General features: G+C 46.3%; 1 protein-coding gene across 4 annotated transcripts in view; it reads right to left on the reverse strand.

The window, feature by feature from the left end:
* Positions 1-18,840, reverse strand: part of SHFL (shiftless antiviral inhibitor of ribosomal frameshifting) — a 42,271-nt gene extending 23,431 nt beyond the window's left edge. For 3 of the 4 annotated variants that reach the window (XR_014003587.1, XR_014003588.1, XM_081177456.1), the window contains exon 1: positions 7,728-7,843. Coding sequence is in view for 1 of the 4 variants with exons in the window: in XM_081177456.1 (XP_081033582.1) it covers positions 7,728-7,757 (30 nt within the window). In the remaining 3 variants the exon portion in view is untranslated. Of the gene's footprint in view, positions 1-7,727; positions 7,844-11,254; positions 11,347-11,813; positions 11,907-18,750 lie in introns of those variants that run through there. The other variant, XR_014003586.1, reaches the window with a different exon arrangement.
* Between the last annotated feature and the right edge of the window lie 777 nt (positions 18,841-19,617).

Raw genomic sequence — 19,617 nt, forward strand, 5'->3', positions numbered from 1 at the left:
AGGCAGGCAGCCCTGCTGGCAAGCGAGGGCAACTTTGTTTGAGATTGCATCAGCATTGCACAAGGGATACTCCTCCTACCTTTGCCCCCATGCCTTCAGTTTGCACAAGATAAACATGACCTCAAGAGTCTCCATGACACCATCCTCATGCAACAGCAGAGGAAAATTGCTCACAGTGTGCTGAAGCTCTTAGAAATAGAACATGTGGCAGACCACACTATATTGCGTAGGGAGGGATGTCATGCTGAGACTCTATTCCTCTTCTGCAGATACGTTCACTGCACTTAAACACCTGCTGTGCTGATGGCTCTTTTGCTCATGCCAGAGGTTTCTGTTTCTAATGAAACCAAAGGTCTGGAGGTGGAAGCCATGGGGTAGCCCAGGGGTAGGCAACCTAAGGCCCAGGGGCCGGATGTGGCCCAATCGCCTTCTCAATCCAGCCAGCAGACAGTCAAAGAATCAGCACGTTTTTGCATGAGTAGAATGTGTGCTTTTATTTAAAATGCATCTCTGGGTTATTTGTGGACCATAGGAATTCGTTCAATTTTTTTCCCAAAATATAGTCCGGCCCACCACTTGGTCTGAGGGACGGTGGACAGCCCACGGCTGAAAAAGGTTGCTGACCCCTGGGCAAGCCATTTGCATTTGAGATATTTGCCCATGCAAGATTAGAGATTAGCCTGGGTATTGCCAGTCCTGGTACTGTGAAGGCAGCAGAAATTCAGCTTTCCTTGGTGAATGATTTAGATTGTTTTTGTCAGCATGCAGGACACCCAGCTGCCACATTCCAGCCTCTCACACGCCACCAAGGAGTGGTGGCTGCATTTGAGGCACCTTTGCCTTGTTAGAGAACTTAATGCCATGCCATTATAAAATCACAGGAATAGGTGCATCTAAACATATACGTGTCCAGAAAACAGCCAACTCCCTGCATGTAACTACAGGTAATACAATAGGAACCCTTCTGCAAATGGCCTTGGCCTATGCAACATAACTCAGTTATATGGTAACAAAGTATCCAGATGTGTCTATTTACAGTGGATATTTTCACTTAGCCTTATTTCTCTATGAATCAACCAATTTCTTGATGAAATATACCTTTCACCAGTGTTATAAGAACACTAAGGTATCAAATATAAAATAAATGTTCATAAATGCACAAGGTAAACACATATGTCTGAAACAGTACAGGAGAGCAATCATGAAGCTTATCTTGAATTTTAATTACCCCAAATATATCCGCTGAGGAAGGAAATATATTGGAGAAACCTTTCCCAGTAGTTATTTTCCCTTACAAATCCTGTCAAGGGCATATCTGTGTATGAATAGGGTGGGCCTGTGACCTGGATTCAAGAACTAAAGTATTTACCATCTCAGAAGAATGGTCAGGCTGCTGCCCAGGTAATACAATCAGTGAAACATTATCAGATATCCCAGCAAACAGGAGAGAAGCTAAACACTCAGATTTCTGTGATGTATGTATGATGCTTTTAGGGTGATCTTTGTTGGGCAATGTCTAAAGTCTTTAAAGGTTCCTGCGCGCTTGTTCTTGGTCTCTCACCTCCTTGAAAGGGGGGTGGGGACTCTATCGCAACAGAAAAATAAAGATCTGCCTTGCTTTCACTGGATTCTGCCTCCATCCATTCTTCCCTGACCGATCATGGACTTAGGGGACTCAGAGCAAAAGGGCAGCAAAAGCCAAGCCCCAATTTTTCTACATCACTAGTAAGACCTGTGCTAAAATAGTACAGAGAGCAATGCAGCAGCCACGTCTGACCCCTAGGCAGCCTTGAGACTCTAGTCACAAAGCAGGAAATCCTGAGCCTCTCCTCTGTGAAATGTGTAACGAGTATTGATAACTATCCAAGCAGACTTGTCAAAAGAGCAGATATCTATGCATAATCTGTGAAAATGGATTCTGGAGTAAAGATATTCACTGTTTCAAAGGAATGGCCCAGACTGGCCAGGAAAAGGCAATCAGTAAACTTTCTCTGATATCTTGACAGACAGGAGACAAGCCATACATTCAAATTTCTGTTGTAGACCGCCTCTTTCTGTGATGCCTGTATAATGCTTTTTGGTAGTCTTTGGGCAATTTCTGAAGCCTTTAAAAGCTGTTACACATCTTTGTTCTGGGTCCTCACCTCCAAGCAATCGGGGTGGGGTGACTCTGAAAAGTCTTCCTTGCTTTCAATTGGTTCCTCTCTCCATACTATCTTCTCGACTGATAATGAACTTAGGGGATACTTGGTCCCTTAAAGGGAAAGCTGCACTGTAAAAGCCAATCCCCATTTTTCTATAACAGCCTTGCTTCCAAATAATGGATTCTCCATGGCTGCCATTTAGCATTGTGTGTGAAAGAAGCCAGTGAGCCGACCTTTTCTGCTTGTAGGTATTTGAACAGCTGAACACTCTGTGGCAGGAATTTGTGGGGGGCGGGGGCCTCCAGCAGATATCATGCACATGCAGCCCACTGCCAAAATCAGCATAATCACTTTTGTGACTTTTGTGATTTGTCCCAACAAAACACTTCATCACAGTTTCTTCCTATCTATTCGAAGGGCCTCTGCTGCACAATACCAAACGTAACAATTCACTGACAAATGTATCTATGTACTATCTCCGTGGGAAAACTTCAGAAATTCATATAGACATGTGAGCTCAGCTATTCAGCAGCCCCTCTGCTCACTGGCAGAGGAAGAGGAGTGCGGGGAGAGCGTACCGCCCCCAGCAGCGCGATCGCCAGGGTGCCATTGCGGCTGCCCCCCCTGCCTGCGCTGGGCACCCCCCCCCCACGTAGGTGGCACACCCCGCCCTCGGAGCATGAAGCTCCGCCACTGCCTCTTCCTGAGTGATAATTCCTGGCATCCTGATACCTGAGTGCCAGACAGGTGGCCATTCCAGAAATAACAAACCCAGATGAAGAAAAAAGGGTGTGATTAACTTGGTTGGGAAACAGGGAAATGTAAATATCTCTTTTGCTTCACTTGATGGGTGTGTGGTGGAGGGCAAGGGGAGGAATTGGGCAGGGTCCAGGATGCTCAGATTACTGCCACCAGACCTCCCCTTTCATGATGTAACCATGATGTATTAGTGATGTAGTTGGGGGGGGATGTAAAAGTTTGGGTTCTCTTTTGTTTGGGGCTTCCATCTTGTTTCACCTGGTGGCAGGTGGGAGTCCTGTGGCAACAGTCTTCAATAAAGGCTGCTGTTTGCTCTGGTATGCCTGGCTGGTGTCCTTGTTTTTTGTCCAAGGGAGCCCTCAGATTTCTCTGTTAACAACTCTATACAGCTGATAAACATGGTCAAACAGTAGTTTTGCATTCCAAACATTCATAATTTCTTGTTGCTAACACATGAGCTTTCAAAGTTATATGATCAGCACCCCTCAGTCAGCTGCACAGCAAGAAAAAGCTAAAGTGACTGAAAAGTTTTTATTGGTGACTGTTTTCCCAGCACTATTGCTTAAAAACTGGTTGGTAATGCTGGTAGTTGTTATAAGAATTCTAAGGTCCCAAATATAAAATAAACATTCATAAATGTACAAGGCAAACACATACATAAGTATATAAGCCACGTGTCTGAAATAGTACAGGAGAGCAGTCCTGAAGTCATTTTGACTCTCCCAAACCATTTTGACTCTCCCAAATTGACCTCAAATATTTCTCTGCAAGGAGGAAGAAATGAGAAAGCCTCTCCATTGTCTTTTGCTTACCTGTCTTAAGGGTGTATTTGTGTATGAATAGGGTGAGCCTGTGACCTGGATACAGGAATTAAAAAGCATTTACCATCACAAAAGAATGGCCAGGCTACCCAGGTAAAGCAATCAGTGACCATTGTCAGGTATCCTGGCAGACAGGATTTCTGCTGTAGACCGCCTCCTGTTGATGTATTTCTGCAGGAGACCGCTTCCTTCTGTGATGTATGTATGATGTTTTTTGGGGTGGTCTTGAGCTACAGAGTGGGCAATTTCGAAAGTCTATATAAGGACTTACACACCATCGTTCTGGATTCCTCCTCCTTCCTGTGTGGGATGAGCGGGGGAGCCTGTTCCAACAGTTTAATAAAGATCAAGCTTACTAACTGCTTTGCTTCTCAATATACTCTGGTTGGCCTTTGTTATTTTCTCCTACCAATAAGGCACCCACTTAAGGACTCTATATGGGCTCTTGGGTACCCCATAAGGGAAAAAGAGCCATTTTTTCTTATAACATAGTGAAAGCAGAGGTTTTGCCATTTCTCTCCTGTCCCTGAAATCATGTGCTTGTGTTGCAAATACATTGCAATTTTAAATTTTTGAGGGCAGGCCTACTTGTTATGAGGCAAAGATGTGATTCCTAACCTTATAATATTAACGGAGGAGCACTCACAGAGCAGAATCAGCAAGGAGGAGGATGGCTAATCCTCTCCTGCTCACAGCTTCTCTCCCACCACCCTAGATATTGTTCCCTTAGCAGGATCTCCTTATTCAAAGACAAAAATAATCACTATTTGGAAGGGGGTAGGCAGGTGCCTGGGAAGAGGGGAGAAATGATAGATGTGGGAAGGGGTTGAATGCCTTCTCTCTTATTTTACCACCAACTGCCTAATCTGTGTTTGGGAAACACGCAGACCTGTCCTCAATACAACAATAATCTGAGCAGGGGGGGATGCATTACTTCCTCCAGGCTGCTTGGAGGGCTGTAGCACACGTGCTGAAGGCACAGGGTCTCTAGGTCCATCTTCGGCATCACCAGGGCCTGAGACCCTGGAGAGCTGCTGCCAGTCAGTGATTGACTCACGGTCTGACTCAGGGTGTACTCGCACTGCCTTAGACAGCGGTGAAGGGGACACTGACAGGGCAAGGATGTCTTTATGCAAAGGTGTTCACACATTGGCTTAGACTAAGGTTATTAGACGTCCCCATTTGCCGGGGACAGTCCCCCGATTTACAAATCAGTCCCCTGACAAAATGCATCTATTTAGTAGGAAGTTGAAAAGTGTTCCCAGATTCATTGAAAAAAATCTGGTAACCTTAGCTTAGACCAGGGGTCAGCAATGTTTTTTGAGGCCAGGCCAGTCCACTCACCGGCAGATCTCTCAGTGGGTCGGAGCATGCGCACCCATGCGTGCGCTCAAGCTATTTCCGGCACACCTCCAGGACAGAGGAGAACCCATGCGCACACTATTTCCAGCACTCTACCGACCGGGAAGTCAGTCCCCACTGCAAGAAAAAAAATGGCGTCGCGGGGGGGGGGAGAGCACAGAACCCCCATGCCGATCCACGGAACGGCCATGGGCCGGTTCCAGGAAGCTCATGGGCCGGAAGCAGCCCATGAGCCTTAGGTTGCCAACCTCTGGCTTAGACAGCTTAAGGTTGCAAGGTGGTGTTAGGCTGTATGCCTCAGTCCCTTTCAATTCTTGGATCCAGCAAGTGTAACCCCATCAAGAGCAGGCAACCTCCCAGCCATCTAGTCTAGGGAACCACCCACTAACAGTGCCACAGTCTGATCTGGATTGAGCTTCAGTTTGTTGCCTCTCATCCAGTTCATTACCGAGGCAAGTTACTAGTCCAGCACTTCCACTGCCTCACCTGCAGATGTAAAGGAGAAGTAGAGGTGAGTGTCATCCGCATACTGCTGACAACATACTCCAAACCTCTGGATAACCCCACCCAGCAATTTCATGTAGATGTTAAACAACATGGGGGATAGGACTGAGCCCTGCAGAACCCCGCATTGAAGTTTCCACAGAGCTGGAAAGCATTCCCCAAGCAACACCATCTGGGAATGACCATCTAAGTAGGACTGGAACCACCGCAAAGCAGTGCCACCTACCCCTAGTTCAGACAGCCGCTCTAGAAGGATACCATGGTCGATGGTATTGAAAGCCACTGAAAGGTCAAGGAGAATTAACAGGGACACGTTTCCCTTGTCTCTCTCTCGACAGAGGTCATCATATAGGGTGACCAAAGCAGTTTCTCTGTGAAAACTGGGCCTAAACCCAGACTGAAATGGATCTAGAAAATCAGTTTCCTCCAAGAGCACCTGGATTAATGAAGTTTAACTATGGTTAGGCATGCTGTCTGAACTGGCACATAAAGTTTGTGACTCAGCTTTCATACCAGAAATCATCTTTTGAAATGAGTTTTAATTATGGCTTATTGACAATCAATAATGACAAGCAGAGGCGGCTGCTGCACCATGGAGATGGGTGTAAACTTTTCAACTGAGTACTGACAATATGGAGAAGGGAAGTAGCTGTAATTTGTGATTTAGACCTGTATTTCTTAAAGTTTTGTACTGTTCTAGATTCTGATTAAGACAACACTTTTAATAAAGTGAGCTCTGTCCCATGAACACTTACATCACAATATAAGTCTTTAAGGTGCCACAACAACCTTTGCTATTTTTGTGGTGACAGTAACACAGCTATTCCCCCAACCTCCAAGGAATTACATATACTGGTAATTATAACCTGGAGCACAAGCAAATTTCTGCTTTGGAGGCTGTATTTAGTCAAGGCCTCAAATACTAAACTTTTGCTATGTAGCACCTTGCTCTTCTTTTACTTGATGTCATGGACTGGCTGGACACAGAGGAATTGTGGGAGGCATCAGCTGAGAGCCTGGGGAGTAGTGGTGGGAAAATGATGAGTGGTCAGAGGGAGAAGACTGGGAGGAGGAGGTATCCAAAACTGAAGGGGCAACAGGGTTTAGTGAGCAGGGAGAGTCTGTGGAACAAAGAAGCCCAGAAGCAGAAGTGGAAGCAAGAGAGGAAACTATTATGTGTGATTTTGTTTGTTGAGCCTTCAATTCCGCCATCTCGCAAGATTTGCATCTTAACTGATACTTTTAACCATGTTTAGAAACATGAACGTTGGCATTTCTGCTGTTCCAAAAGCATTTCAAAATATTGAACATTATTGTTTGCCAGATTTCTATGGTTTGACAACTGATATCTTTTCATCTTGTTTGGGGCAACATTGGAATCTGAAAGCTTCCCGCCACAGATCAAACACATAGGCTGAGAGATATTTTCATCTCCAGCCCATGTAAAACTGGGGTTCAGATAGCTAGCCACATATTGTCCACAAACTACCTTTTTGGGAGGTTTGCTCGGTGTCAAATTAAACAAGTCTTCTCTAGCACGCTATTTGAATGGCGATTCCGGATCACAACTAGGATTTTCCTCAGTATTACTTGATGTTTTCTCTCTCTCTCTCTCTCTCATTTTTGAAACATATATATTCTAGATATGTGGGGCAGAATGCAATTATTATTAATGGAGAGAATCTCAGTGATAAAAATGAATATTCTCCCAAAAAGGTTTTTATTCCAAACAATTCCAATACTTAATGACACATGATAAAAGTGACCTATGTTGGAAATGTAAGGAAGCAACTGGCACATTTTATCATTCATGGTGGTAGCACAAAAATGGAGAACAGATGCAGTACCGTCACGAGAAGACTGACACCTTAAAATACGTATAGACCTTGCCAGCATGACAGTTTAAGAAGGAGGATAGTTCTGGGTCCCCCGCCCGCGCCAGAGTTTGAAACCGAGGTCCGTCGTCCTCTGCCCGCAGCTAAGTGGAGCCTCGGGACACGACCAGAGGATGGCTGCTTCTTCATGCCTGCCTTGCGGGCTGCGAAGGGCGGGCGGCTCCTCTGCCCCAGCTCGGGGGTGTCTCTTCTCCCTCCCTCCCTCCCTCCATCGGGGGCCGCGCAGGGCGACGCCTGCCTACCTCCACCTCGTCCTGCCTTGCCCGGTGCATCGCGCGGCGAGAGGCTCTGCCCGCCCGGGATGGTCCGAGGGGGCGACAAGGAGGGCGAAGCGCGCAAAGCCCAGCCCAGCCCAGCGCGCCGCCGCCGCTTTCACTTTCGCTCTGCGCGGCGCCGAGAGCCCGCCCCGCAGCAGGGCCGGAGCGGCTCGCTTCCCGGTCGCCAGGAGAGCGCGTTTCTCGAGGGCAGGAGAGGCACTTGGAGGCCAAGTCGCCGCGAAGGAGGCGGAGGAGGCGAGCCGCAACTCCTCTCCTCGGCGCCCCGGCCTTCAAGAGAGGCAGCTTCCCTTCTGGCCCCGCAACTCCGCCCTGGGGGGTCTGCTGCTACCTGTGGAATTGTGGCTTTCTAGCGAAGTCGCCTCTCTTCCTGCGCCGACACTTGCGAGCAATTAGGCTGTTTCCTTTCTTCTGCTTCGCACCCTCAGCCCCCCCCCCCGCCATACGATTATCAATTCCTGTATAGTTTCTTGAATACACTGAATCATAGAATCATAGAGTTGGAAGAGACCACAAGGGCCATCGAGTCCAACCCCCTGCCAAGCAGGAAACACCATCAGAGCACTCCTGACATATGGTTGTCAAGCCTCTGCTTAAAGACCTCCAAAGTAGGAGACTCCACCACACTCCTTGGCAGCAAATTCCACTGTGAACAGCTCTTACTGTCAGGAAGTTCTTCCTAATGTTTAGGTGGAATCTTCTTTCTTGTAGTTTGGATCCATTGCTCCGTGTCCACTTCTCTGGAGCAGCAGAAGACAACCTTTCTGACATCCTTTTATATATTTGAACATGGCTATCATATCACCCCTTAACCTCCTCTTCTCCAGGCTAAACTTGCCCAACCCCCCCTAGCCATTCCTCATAAGGCATCGTTTCCAGGCCTTTGACCATTTTGGTTGCCCTCCTCTGGACACGTTCCAGTTTGTCAGTGTCCTTCTTGAATTGTGGTGCCCAGAACTGGACACAGTACTCCAGGTGAGGTCTGACCAGAGCAGAATACAGTGGCACTATTACTTCCCTTGATCTAGATGCTATACTCCTATTGATGAGGCCCAGAATTGCATTGGCTTTTTTAGCTGCCGCGTCACACTGTTGGCTCATGTCAAGTTTGTGGTCAACCAAGACTCCTAGATCCTTTTCACATGTACTGCTCTCAAGCCAGGTGTCACCCATCTTGTATTTGTGCCTCTCATTTTTTTTGCCCAAGTGCAATACTTTACATTTCTCCCTGTTAAAATTCATCTTGTTTGTTTTGGCCCAGTTTTCTAATCTGTCAAGGTCGTTTTGAAGTGTGATCCTGTCCTCTGGGGTGTTAGCCACCCCTCCCAGTTTGGTGTCATCTGCAAATTTGATCAGGATGCCCTTGAGTCCATCATCCAAGTTGTTGATAAAGATGTTGAATAAGACCGGGCCCAAGACAGAACCCTGTGGCACCCCACTAGTCACTCTTCTCCAGGATGAAGAGGAACCATTGATGAGCACCCTTTGGGTTCGGTCAGTCAGCCAGTTACAAATCCACTGAGTGGTAGCATAGTCAAGACCGCATTTTACCAGCTTCTTTACAAGAATATCATGGGGCACCTTGTCAAATGCCTTACTGAAATCAAGGTAGGCTATATCCACTGAGTTCCCTTCATCTACCAGGCTTGTAATTCTGTCAAAAAACGAGATCAGGTTAGTCTGACATGACTTATTTTTCAGAAATCCATGCTGACTATTGGTGATCACAGCATTCCTTTCTAGGTGCTCACAGACTGTTTGCTTAATTATCTGCTCCAGAATCTTCCCTGGTATTGATGTCAGACTGACTGGGCGGTAATTATTTGGGTCCTCTCTTTTCCCCTTTTTGAAAATAGGGACAACATTTGCCCTCCTCCAGTCTTCCGGGACTTCGCCTGTTCTCCAGGAATTCTCAAAGATGACTGCCAGTGGTTCTGAGATCACATCTGCCAGTTCTTTTAATACTCTTGGATGCAGTTCATCTGGCCCTGGAGACTTGAATACATCTAAACTAGCCAAGTATTCTTGTACTATCTCTTTAGTTATTCTGGGCTGTGTTTCCTTTGCTGAATCACTGAACACATTGATTACATTTGCTTTAACCCACTCTTAGTCCCAGGAGCTTCGGACATCACACCTTGTTCTGACTCCCCTCCAGACCCCATTTACAACCCTATGAGGTCGGCTAGGCTGGGAGATAGCGGTCACTGAGTTTCATGAAGGCTCCATCAGAATTTGAACTTGGGTCTCTCTGGTCCTAACACAACATGCTGTTCACAATAGCATCCTGGGTCTTTATTTTTAATTCACCCTACGCAAAACAAAATATTAATTGCCCTTCAGTCAAAATTCCAAGTTTTATCACACACAGAGGAAAAGGAGGAGGTTGAGTCATCCTTCTATTTAAATATTTTTCATTGCCTATTAGAATCATGCATATCTACTCAAAAGTAAGTCACATTGGTTTCAGTGGACCTTACTCCCATGAAAATGTGCCTAGGACTGCAGTGAGCATTTAAAAACTGATTTGGTTAATTTAGTATGGTGTTTTATCTCCCACTTTGCCTTTTAACTGGCTTACAGTGGTACCTCTGGTTACATATGCTTCAGGTTACATACGCTTCAGGTTACATACTCCACTAACCCAGAAATAGTACCTCAGGTTAAGAACTTTGCTTCAGGGCGAGAACAGAAATTGTGCGGCAGCAACAGGAGGCCCCATTAGCTAAAGTTAAGAACAGTTAAGGTTAAGAACAGACCTCTGGAACGAATTAAGTACTTAACCCAAAGTACCACTGCATTTTGTTATAGTGTACATGATGCATTGTATATTGTTAGCTGCCTTGGAGAGGTAGAATTTTACTAAAACTTTGAAAATAATTTTTATTAGTTTTCAATTACAACAATCCAGTAATAGCCTCATTACAATGCCAAATTATAATACAATTAACAATACTAATCATTGAGATGCCAAATTATACAATTAGGTGGCCCCCCGCATACTAGAATTAATGGTTTGATGACGTTCCTGCGTTCCAAACTCTTACAAATTTCAATTACGCTCCAGTCCAAATACCAATCCTTTGTATGGCAGCTGCAGTTTTAATGACTTCCATTCATAATGACACGTTGAATGATTTCTGCACCTACAGATGAAGCATTCAAACTCTCCTTTCTGTGTGTGGCAATTATTCCATCCATAGTGTTTCTTCCTGTTTCTACCTTGATTCTCAGACTTAATCCATTCCAGAAGTCCATTCCAAAACCAAAGTGTTCCAAACCAAGGCGCACTTTCCCATAGAAAGTAATGCAAAATGGATTAATCCGTTCCAGACTTTTAAAAACAACCCCTAAAACAGCAATTTAACATGAATTTTACTATCTAATGAGACCATTGATCCATAAAATGAAAGCAATAATCAATGTAATATACTATAAATTAAATAAGACAGTATTGTAGATGATAAAACTTAAAATTAGGGTTTTTTTCTTACCTACATTGGTGATATTCATTGTTTGGATGTGGGGCTTTTATCCATTTCCGCAGTCAATCAATCAATCAATCAATCAGTAGCTGAACTGGGTTCTACACAAAACACAAATTAATGGAAAAAGCCTCAAAAACAAAAACGCAAAATAAATAACAAAAACAAAAGTGCCAAACTTAATCTGTTCCGGAAGTCCGTTTGACTTCTGAAATGTTTGAATACCAAGGCGCAGCTTCTGACTGGTGCAGGCGCCCCAGAAACAATAGCTGACAGCCACACCGGATGCTCGACTTCCGAAAAACATTCGAAAACCAGAACAATTCCGGGTTCGGCATTTGGGAACCAAGGCGTTTAACTACCAAGGCATTTGAAAACCAAGGTACCACTGTATTATGTCTATCTTTTGTCAATTGTTGCTGTTCTCCAGCATGGAGGTTCTCAAGACAAACCTCCCTGCTCAATGTAGGCTTTGCAGTGCAGGATGCAACTACAGCATCCCTGACAGCTGGCCATCCTGATGCCTTTGCTTAAATACCTCCAGTAAAGTAGAGCCCACAACTCTTACCTTTAGGAACTTTATCTTCCTTCCTTCCTTCCTTCCTATCCCTCTCTCTCTATCCACTGGCATGTTCCAGCATGCAGTTCAAATGTCACTGTTCTGTAGATAATAAAGATGAAATTTCAAAACCTGATAATGTCCGTATTTTGACACCCTCAATTATTCCCCCTTAACAAATTTTCAGTTTCCACAAAATAATAGGGCCCCATTTGCATGAAACATTTAAAACAGTATATATAATTTGATGGCTGAGCTTCTGGGGGACGGAAGTCCTTCCTCCTCCACACAGGTTGCAAGCCATCGGATTGCTTGTCTAAAATTCTTTAGTAATATCAAATAACGGTTTTTGTTTTGTTTGCTTTAGAGCATGGAGATTTACTGCCAGTCTGAGTCAGGATTAGTATGGCTGGAATGGTCTGTATTGATTTCTGCATTGTGATATACTGCAGGCTTGCTCAACAGTTCTTCCATAAGGTCTTAGAGGATCACAAGTGTGTTGAACCAAAGGTGAACTGTTCCAGAAGCTTTTCTAATGCCATCTTGGTAGTCAATATAATTCCGTTAATTGGTAGTTGTTGTAGCAATGAGCTCATATGTGTTTATATTTACTTGCTTTGATATACACTAATTGGCTTGCTTTGATGCTATCCTTACCTGTGGGCTTGGTGCGACAAAAGGTTGGATGCAAGTGAGCTGTGCAGGAGCAAGCTGAAAAGCCAGCCTTGTGGAGCCTCTTTTTATTGGAAAAAGAGGTAGTAAAACCACTCTGAACTTTAATATATTCCATCTAAACACATTCTGAGCATTAGCAGGTGTTTCCCATAGGCGTTGTGAAAGTGGATTGTGTCTGTGTTCCTTGTTAAAGAAATTGGAGTTCTTGTTGGAAATGCACTGAAAAAGATATACCAAGAACTCTGGCCACAACTTTCAATTTGAGGAATAATTCCTACTCAAGAGTTGAAATGAAAAACGTGTATATTCTGCTAGGAATAACAGTTTGAAGCTAGTAGTAAATTTAAATATAACATGTAAGTACGATGGTTTTAAAGTAATAAGTTTGGATACAACGTTTAAGTACAGAAATAATGTAGTTTCAAATATACAGTGATATGGTACAAAGGTACATGAAATACCAGTGCACAACAATTGTTTTATACAAGTCTCAATGGCAGTCAAAAAGAGTCCATATATATAAAAAATCAGGATAAAGAATACAGAATAAAGGATAAATAGGGCCAAAACGGAGTATCCGGAGTGTGAATCAGATGTACGACTCAGTAGTGGTGACCAGGACAGGGCCCTGTTTCGGAGTACTCCGGATACTCCGTTTTGGCCCTATTTATCCTTTATTCTGTATTCTTTATTCTTTTAAGTTGTATCCAAACTTATCATTACTTTAAAACCATCGTACTTATGTGTTCCTTGTTATGCTTTAGCCAAGTGTTCTGCCTAGTAAACAGATCATATGAAAGGACAAAAGGTCAGGGGGAAAACCCTGCCTACTTGCCAAGAGGCCACAAGTTCATGGAGCGTGGGTGCAAGGCTCCTTGACACGCCAGCTGTGGCATGCCAGGTGTGAGGTGTCCCTCAGCACAAGCAGAGCCTTACCTCCATAGCTCCAAAAGGCCAGTACTGTATAAAGGACATGGAGCCTGCTATTGCTACAAAGGTGTTAGGCTTTTGTCAACTCCAAGTTTGCGCACTATGAAAAGATACTTGCTACAGTGAGAAAGGGAAGGAGTGATGCCCAGCAGATTGCCAGACAATGTGCTGGCTACTGGCTAAAGCTGTGTCTGAGCATTCAACTTGCTGCTAACACCGGCAACACTTGCAAAATGTACAGTGAAAAAAGCCTTTGGACCAATTGTCCAAAACACTGCACTGCTGAAAACCATGTCTGGAGAGATTCATCACAGACTGCAGCAAGCAGATGAAGCAATGGGCAGAGCACTACCAATAACTGTCCTTGCAGGGAAACATGGTCTCTGACACAGCAGTCGACAGTATCCTGTCTTGGAAGAGCAAGGTGCTCCCCCACTCTCAAGGAGCTGAAGAATGCCATCAAATCTCAGGCATGCAGTAAAGTCCCAGGACAGGACAGAATCCCAACAGAAAGCTACTTTTAAATCCTCCCTCATCACACACCGCCACAGTGTTGGGAATAAGGTCCCATGGCACAAGACATGCGCTACTAAAGCATCATGACCCTCTGCAAGAACGAAGGTGACCATCATGGCTGTACAACCCATGTAGTTCTCAACAAATCACAGTCACTCGCTGACAGGGTCTATCCTGTGTCACAATACGGTTTTAGAGCTCAGAGGTCAACAGTTGACCTGATCTTCTCACTGTGTCAGCTGCAGGAGAAATGCCAAGAGCAGAGACACCCTTTCACATATTGCCTTCATAGATCTGATGAAGGCCTTTGATCTCATCAGCTGAAAAGGACTCGTCACACTGCTCAACAAGATAGGTTGCCCACCTAAGCTTCACAAGAGGATTGTGTCCTTCCACAAGAGCATGCGTAGCACTGTCCAATATGACAGCTCAACCTCAGATGCCCTCCCTATAAAAAATGCTATGAAACAGGGCTGTGTTCTCACCCCAACTCTTTTTGCCATATTATTGTCGCTGTTGACGTCCTATGCCTTCAGCTTGACTGAAAATGGTGTGTACACCATTCAAGGAACAACAGGGTTCTGTTCAACCTAGCACAGTTCCATGCCAAGACTAAAGTGTGCCACGTTCTTATCTGAGAGATATTGTTTACAGATGACACAGCCTTGACAGCACACACAGAGGCAGCTCTACAGAGACCCATCAACTGTTTTGCCCAAGCCTGCAGGGAATTTGGTCTTGCCATCAGCCTTACAGTAACTTAGGTCAAGACAGCACCAGCACTCCACATCTGAGGTGGTAGATAATTTTGTTGAACTGGGTTCCTCTCCATTAGCAACCTCTTCATCAGTGCTGAGCTGGACCAGTGTATTGGCAAGGCAGCTACAGCAATAGCCCACCTCTCCAAAAGGGTACGGGAGAATGTGATAGAAGTGAGTCATGGGCAACTTACAATCATCAGGAGTAACACTATCTGACACACAGCTGTGAGGCATTTGCGAGCTTTTTTGCGGAGAAGGTCCTGTTGCTCCGCCATGACCTCCCTGCCAATTTGGATACAATAAAGGAACTGGAGGCCCCTCGACTGTCCTCGGGTCCAGTATTGGACCACTTTGACCGGATATCTCCAGCCGATGTGGACAGATTCCTCCAAGCTGGAAAGCCCACCACCTGTCCTCTTGACCCGTGCCCGTCATGGCTGATTAGAGCGTGTCCAGACGAGGTGCGGGGCCCCCTGGGGGATATCATCAATTTGTCCCTTGGCACCGGGATATTCCCAGGGGAACTGAAGGAGGCGGTGGTGCGTCCGCTCTTAAAGAAAACATCATTAGATCCCTCAGATCTATCCAATTACTCCCCGGTCTCGAATCTTCTATTCCTGGGTAAGGTGATTGAGAGAGCGGTTGCTGAACAGCTTGGTAGGTTTCTGGATGAAACATCTGCTCTGGACCCATTCCAGTCCGGCTTCCGCGCTGGTCATGGGACCGAGACGGCTCTGGTCGCCCTAACAGATGATCTCCGCAGGCAGCTGGATCGAGGCGGGTCAGGGCTGCTGATTCTTCTAGATCTGTCAGCAGCCTTTGACATGGTCGATCACGAACTCCTGGACCACCGCCTTGCCGACGTGGGGATCCAGGGCACAGTCCTTCAATGGCTGCGCTCGTTTCTCTCTGGTCGGGGACAGAGGGTGGCGCTTGGGGGGGAATTGTCATCACGCCACTCCTTGGTGTGTGGAGTGCCTCAGGGTGCAATTCTCTCCCCGATGCTTTTTAACATCTTTATGCGCCCCCTCGCCCAGCTTGTCCGGAGTTTTGGGCTGGGTTGCCATCAGTATGCTGATGACACCCAACTCTATCTGTTGATGGATGGCCATCCTGACTCGGCCCCAGACACACTGACCAGATGTCTGGAAGCTGTGGCTGGATGGTTACGTGGGAGCCGGTTGAAGTTAAATCCTTCGAAGACAGAGGTCCTCTGGCTGGGGCGGGACGATATGGGATCGAGGGGGCAACTCCCATCTCTTGCGGGGGTGCAATTAGTGCCAGCACCGGCCGTTAAGAGTTTGGGTGTAATCTTCGATACCTCCCTCTCTATGGAGTCGCAGATTACAGCTATAACAAAGGCGGCATTTTTTCATCTCCGCCAAGCTAAGCAGTTGGCCCCTTATCTCTCTCGTCCTGACCTAGCCACTGTGATCCATGCGACGGTCACCTCCAGACTGGATTATTGTAACTCGCTCTACGTGGGGCTGCCCTTGAGACTGACCCAGAAACTCCAGCGGGTGCAGAATGCCGCGGCGAGACTCCTTATGGGGTCTTCGCTGCGAGAGCACATTCATCCGGTATTATACCAGCTGCACTGGCTCCCGGTGGAGTACAGGATCAGGTTTAAGGTGCTGGTTTTAACCTTTAAAGCCCTATACGGCCTAGGACCCTCGTACCTACGGGACCGCCTCTCCTGGTATGCCCCACAGAGAAACCTACGGTCTGCAAATAATAACATCCTCAAGGTCCCAGGCCTCAGAGAGGTTAGGCTGGCCTCAACTAGAGCCAGGGCCTTCTCGGCTGCAGCTCCAAACTGGTGGAATGCTCTGTCACAAGAGACTAGGGCCCTGCGGGACCTGACATCTTTCCGCAGGGCCTGCAAGACAGAGTTGTTCCGCCAGGCCTTTGGTCAGGGCGCAGCCTGACTCCCTCCTCTGGCAACCTGCACAGAATTCTGCTTAATTGGTTGCCATCAATTTGATTTAATTAATTTTTATAATGAAATATTTTTAGATTGTGTGATTATTTGACTGATTATTTGATTGTTGTTAGCCGCCCTGAGCCCGGCTTTGGCTGGGGAGGGCGGGATATAAATAAAATTTATTATTATTATTATTATTATTATTATTATTATTATTATTATTAACACTTCAATGCCTTGTGCATGCACTGAGTCAGGAAGATTTTGGGTATCTCATGGCAGGACAGTTTTTCAAACAAAGATGTGCTCTCCCAAGCCCACATTCCCAGCCTGTTCACTCCCCCATCTCAGCAACATCTACACTGACTTGGTCATGTCCACAGAATGGAAGATGGCAGGACCCATCGGAGCCATGGGGCCGAGGTCCCTTCGCTCCCCCAATAAAATGTTTAAGGGGGCTGCCCCCCCCCAAGTTGAGGGAAATGGTGTGTGTGTGCCATGTCATGTGATCAGTTATGTGGGTATTGGCACAGCTGGCAGGACCCCCAAGGACATGCTCTCCAGGGGAAGCTGGCTTCAGGCACCAGGCCCATTGGCAGACCAACTCTGTGTTACAAAAATGTCTGCAAACATGACATAAATGCTGACAACATCAACCCCACCTTGTGGGAATCCCTTGCAGATGACCGCAGTGCTTGGAGACAGGTGGTCAAGTTGTTTATCTATAGCAGTGACCAGAGGAAGAATGACCGCTGGGAGGAGTGTAGGGCTGGGCCATAACTGCTTTTGAACATTGTAATATACCACCAGCTAAACACCCTAATATGGAGGTATATTATGATGTTGGAAAGGAGCCAGTGTCAAAGCAGTGGCATGTGAGGCAGGCACGTGAATGCTGCGTTCGCATGTCTAACTCACCCACTGCCTTGACATGGCAGGGGGGGGGCAAGTGGGCTGCCTCTCCATCCTGGGAGGAAGAGGTAGCCCACTCACGCCTCCCCCCGCCTGTGCCAAGGCAGTGGTGGCAACCAAAACAGCATATGCCACTGCCTTGACAGGTGAGGGGGACTGGCGAGGCTCAGCTGGGGGGCAGGATGACAACTAGCGGCGGGTTGGGGGCTCCGTAAATCTGCTTGGCTGAAGCGAGGGCAGTGGCGCGCTCTTCAGCCAAGCAGTTTAAGGACGTGAAGGAGGAACAAAATGTACACAACTTGTTTCTCCCTCTGCCAGTATGAGAGGCAGATCCCGATGGTGGTTTCACTCGGGTTTATCGCTGGTGAAACTGATACCGCTCCCGAGTCCCTCTGCCTCCAGCACTCAACTGCAGCTTGTTTCTCCCTCGGCGTGCTGGACACTGGTACCAGAGGGGCTCAGGAGTTGGAAATATAAATCGGCCAGGCCTAGAGGAGTGCAGAGAGAAATGCCATGGTGAATCTGTAGCAGCACAACGGGGCGCCTTCATCTGTCCCAGTTGCAACAAAACATGTATCATTCTCTACAACTATACAGGAGCTGTTGTCTTTGTCCATGGAGTTTAGTTAGTTTAGGTCCATATAGTTAAAGCTATGGTTTTCCCAGTAGTGATGTATGGAAGTGAGAGCTGGACCATAAAGAAGGCTGATCGCTGAAGAATGGATGCTTTTGAATTCTGGTGCTGGAGGAGACTCTTGAGAGTCCCATGGACTGCAAGAAGATCAAACATCTCCATTCTGAAGGAAATCAGCCCTGAGTGCTCACTGGAAGGACAGATCCTGAAGCTGAGGCTCCAATACTTTGGCCACCTCATGAGAAGAGAAGACTCCCTGGAAAAGACCCTGATGCTGGGAAAGATGGAGGGCACAAGGAGAAGGGGACGGCAGAGGGAAAGATGGTTGGACGGTGTTCTTGAAGCTATGAACATGAGGCAGTGGAAGACAAGAGTGCCTGGCGTGCTCTGGTCCAGGGGGTCACAAAGAGTCGGACACGACTAAAGACTAAACAACAATAATACAGGAGCTGCAACCTTACAAGAGTCTGACTTTGCCCCCAAAGGTTCACTCTTCCACTGTCTCCTGAGACAGACAGATGCCAACCAGTATTATCCTAAAACTTTTCACCTATTCATGCAGAGCAGATGCTCTGCCACTGAGGTAGAACTTACCCTTATTTATGTGCTACTCAGTGGCTATGCAATTTATGTACAAAGAAGAGCCCTGTTGGAACAGACCAAAAGCCTTTCACACCCAGCATCTCAATGTGTGCTGTTGTAAATAAAAATGTGCCCTTTTCCCTTATGGGGTATCCAAGAGCCCATATAGAGTCCTTACATAGGTTCCCTATTGGTAGGAGAAAATAACAGAGGCCAACCAGAGAATATTGAGAAGCAAAGCAGCTAGTAAGCTTGATCTTTATTGATCTGTTGCAACAGGGTACTCCCCTCACACGCAGGAGAGAGGAAGGATCCAGAAAAATGGCGTGCAAGGCCTTATAAAGACTATTGAAATTCCCATACTCTAGATCAAGACCACCCCCAGAAACATTATGCATACATCACAGAAGGGGTGTAACCTAAGACCACCCCTCAGATACATCCCACCTACATCACAGAAATTTAAATGATGTTTTTCTCCTGTCACAGTTTATCTCCTGTCTAGCAGGTTACTTGATTGGATTTCCTGGGGAGCCTGGCCATTCTTTTGTAGTGGTAAAATACTTATTTCCTGGGCCAGGTCACAGGCTCACACCTTATTCAAACAGACATATCCTTGAGACAGGATTTGTGAGGAAAGAGACAATGGGGAGGCTTTTCCAGTTTAACCTTGCAGAGAAAGGATTTGGTCAGTTTAGGAATCAAAATGGTTCCAGGTTGGTCTTCCTGTGTTGATCTATGTATGTGCAGTTATGAACATCACCATATATCTAAGACCTCAAAATTCCTATCACAGTGCCAGGACATGAGAACAGCAGCCATCTCCCCACCCGGGTCTTAATTTTCGGGCACTGGACGCCTCCAATACGGGGGGGGGTG

Source organism: Podarcis bocagei (assembly GCF_964188305.1).
Source record: "Podarcis bocagei genome assembly, chromosome: 17".
Lineage (NCBI taxonomy): Eukaryota > Metazoa > Chordata > Lepidosauria > Squamata > Lacertidae > Podarcis > Podarcis bocagei.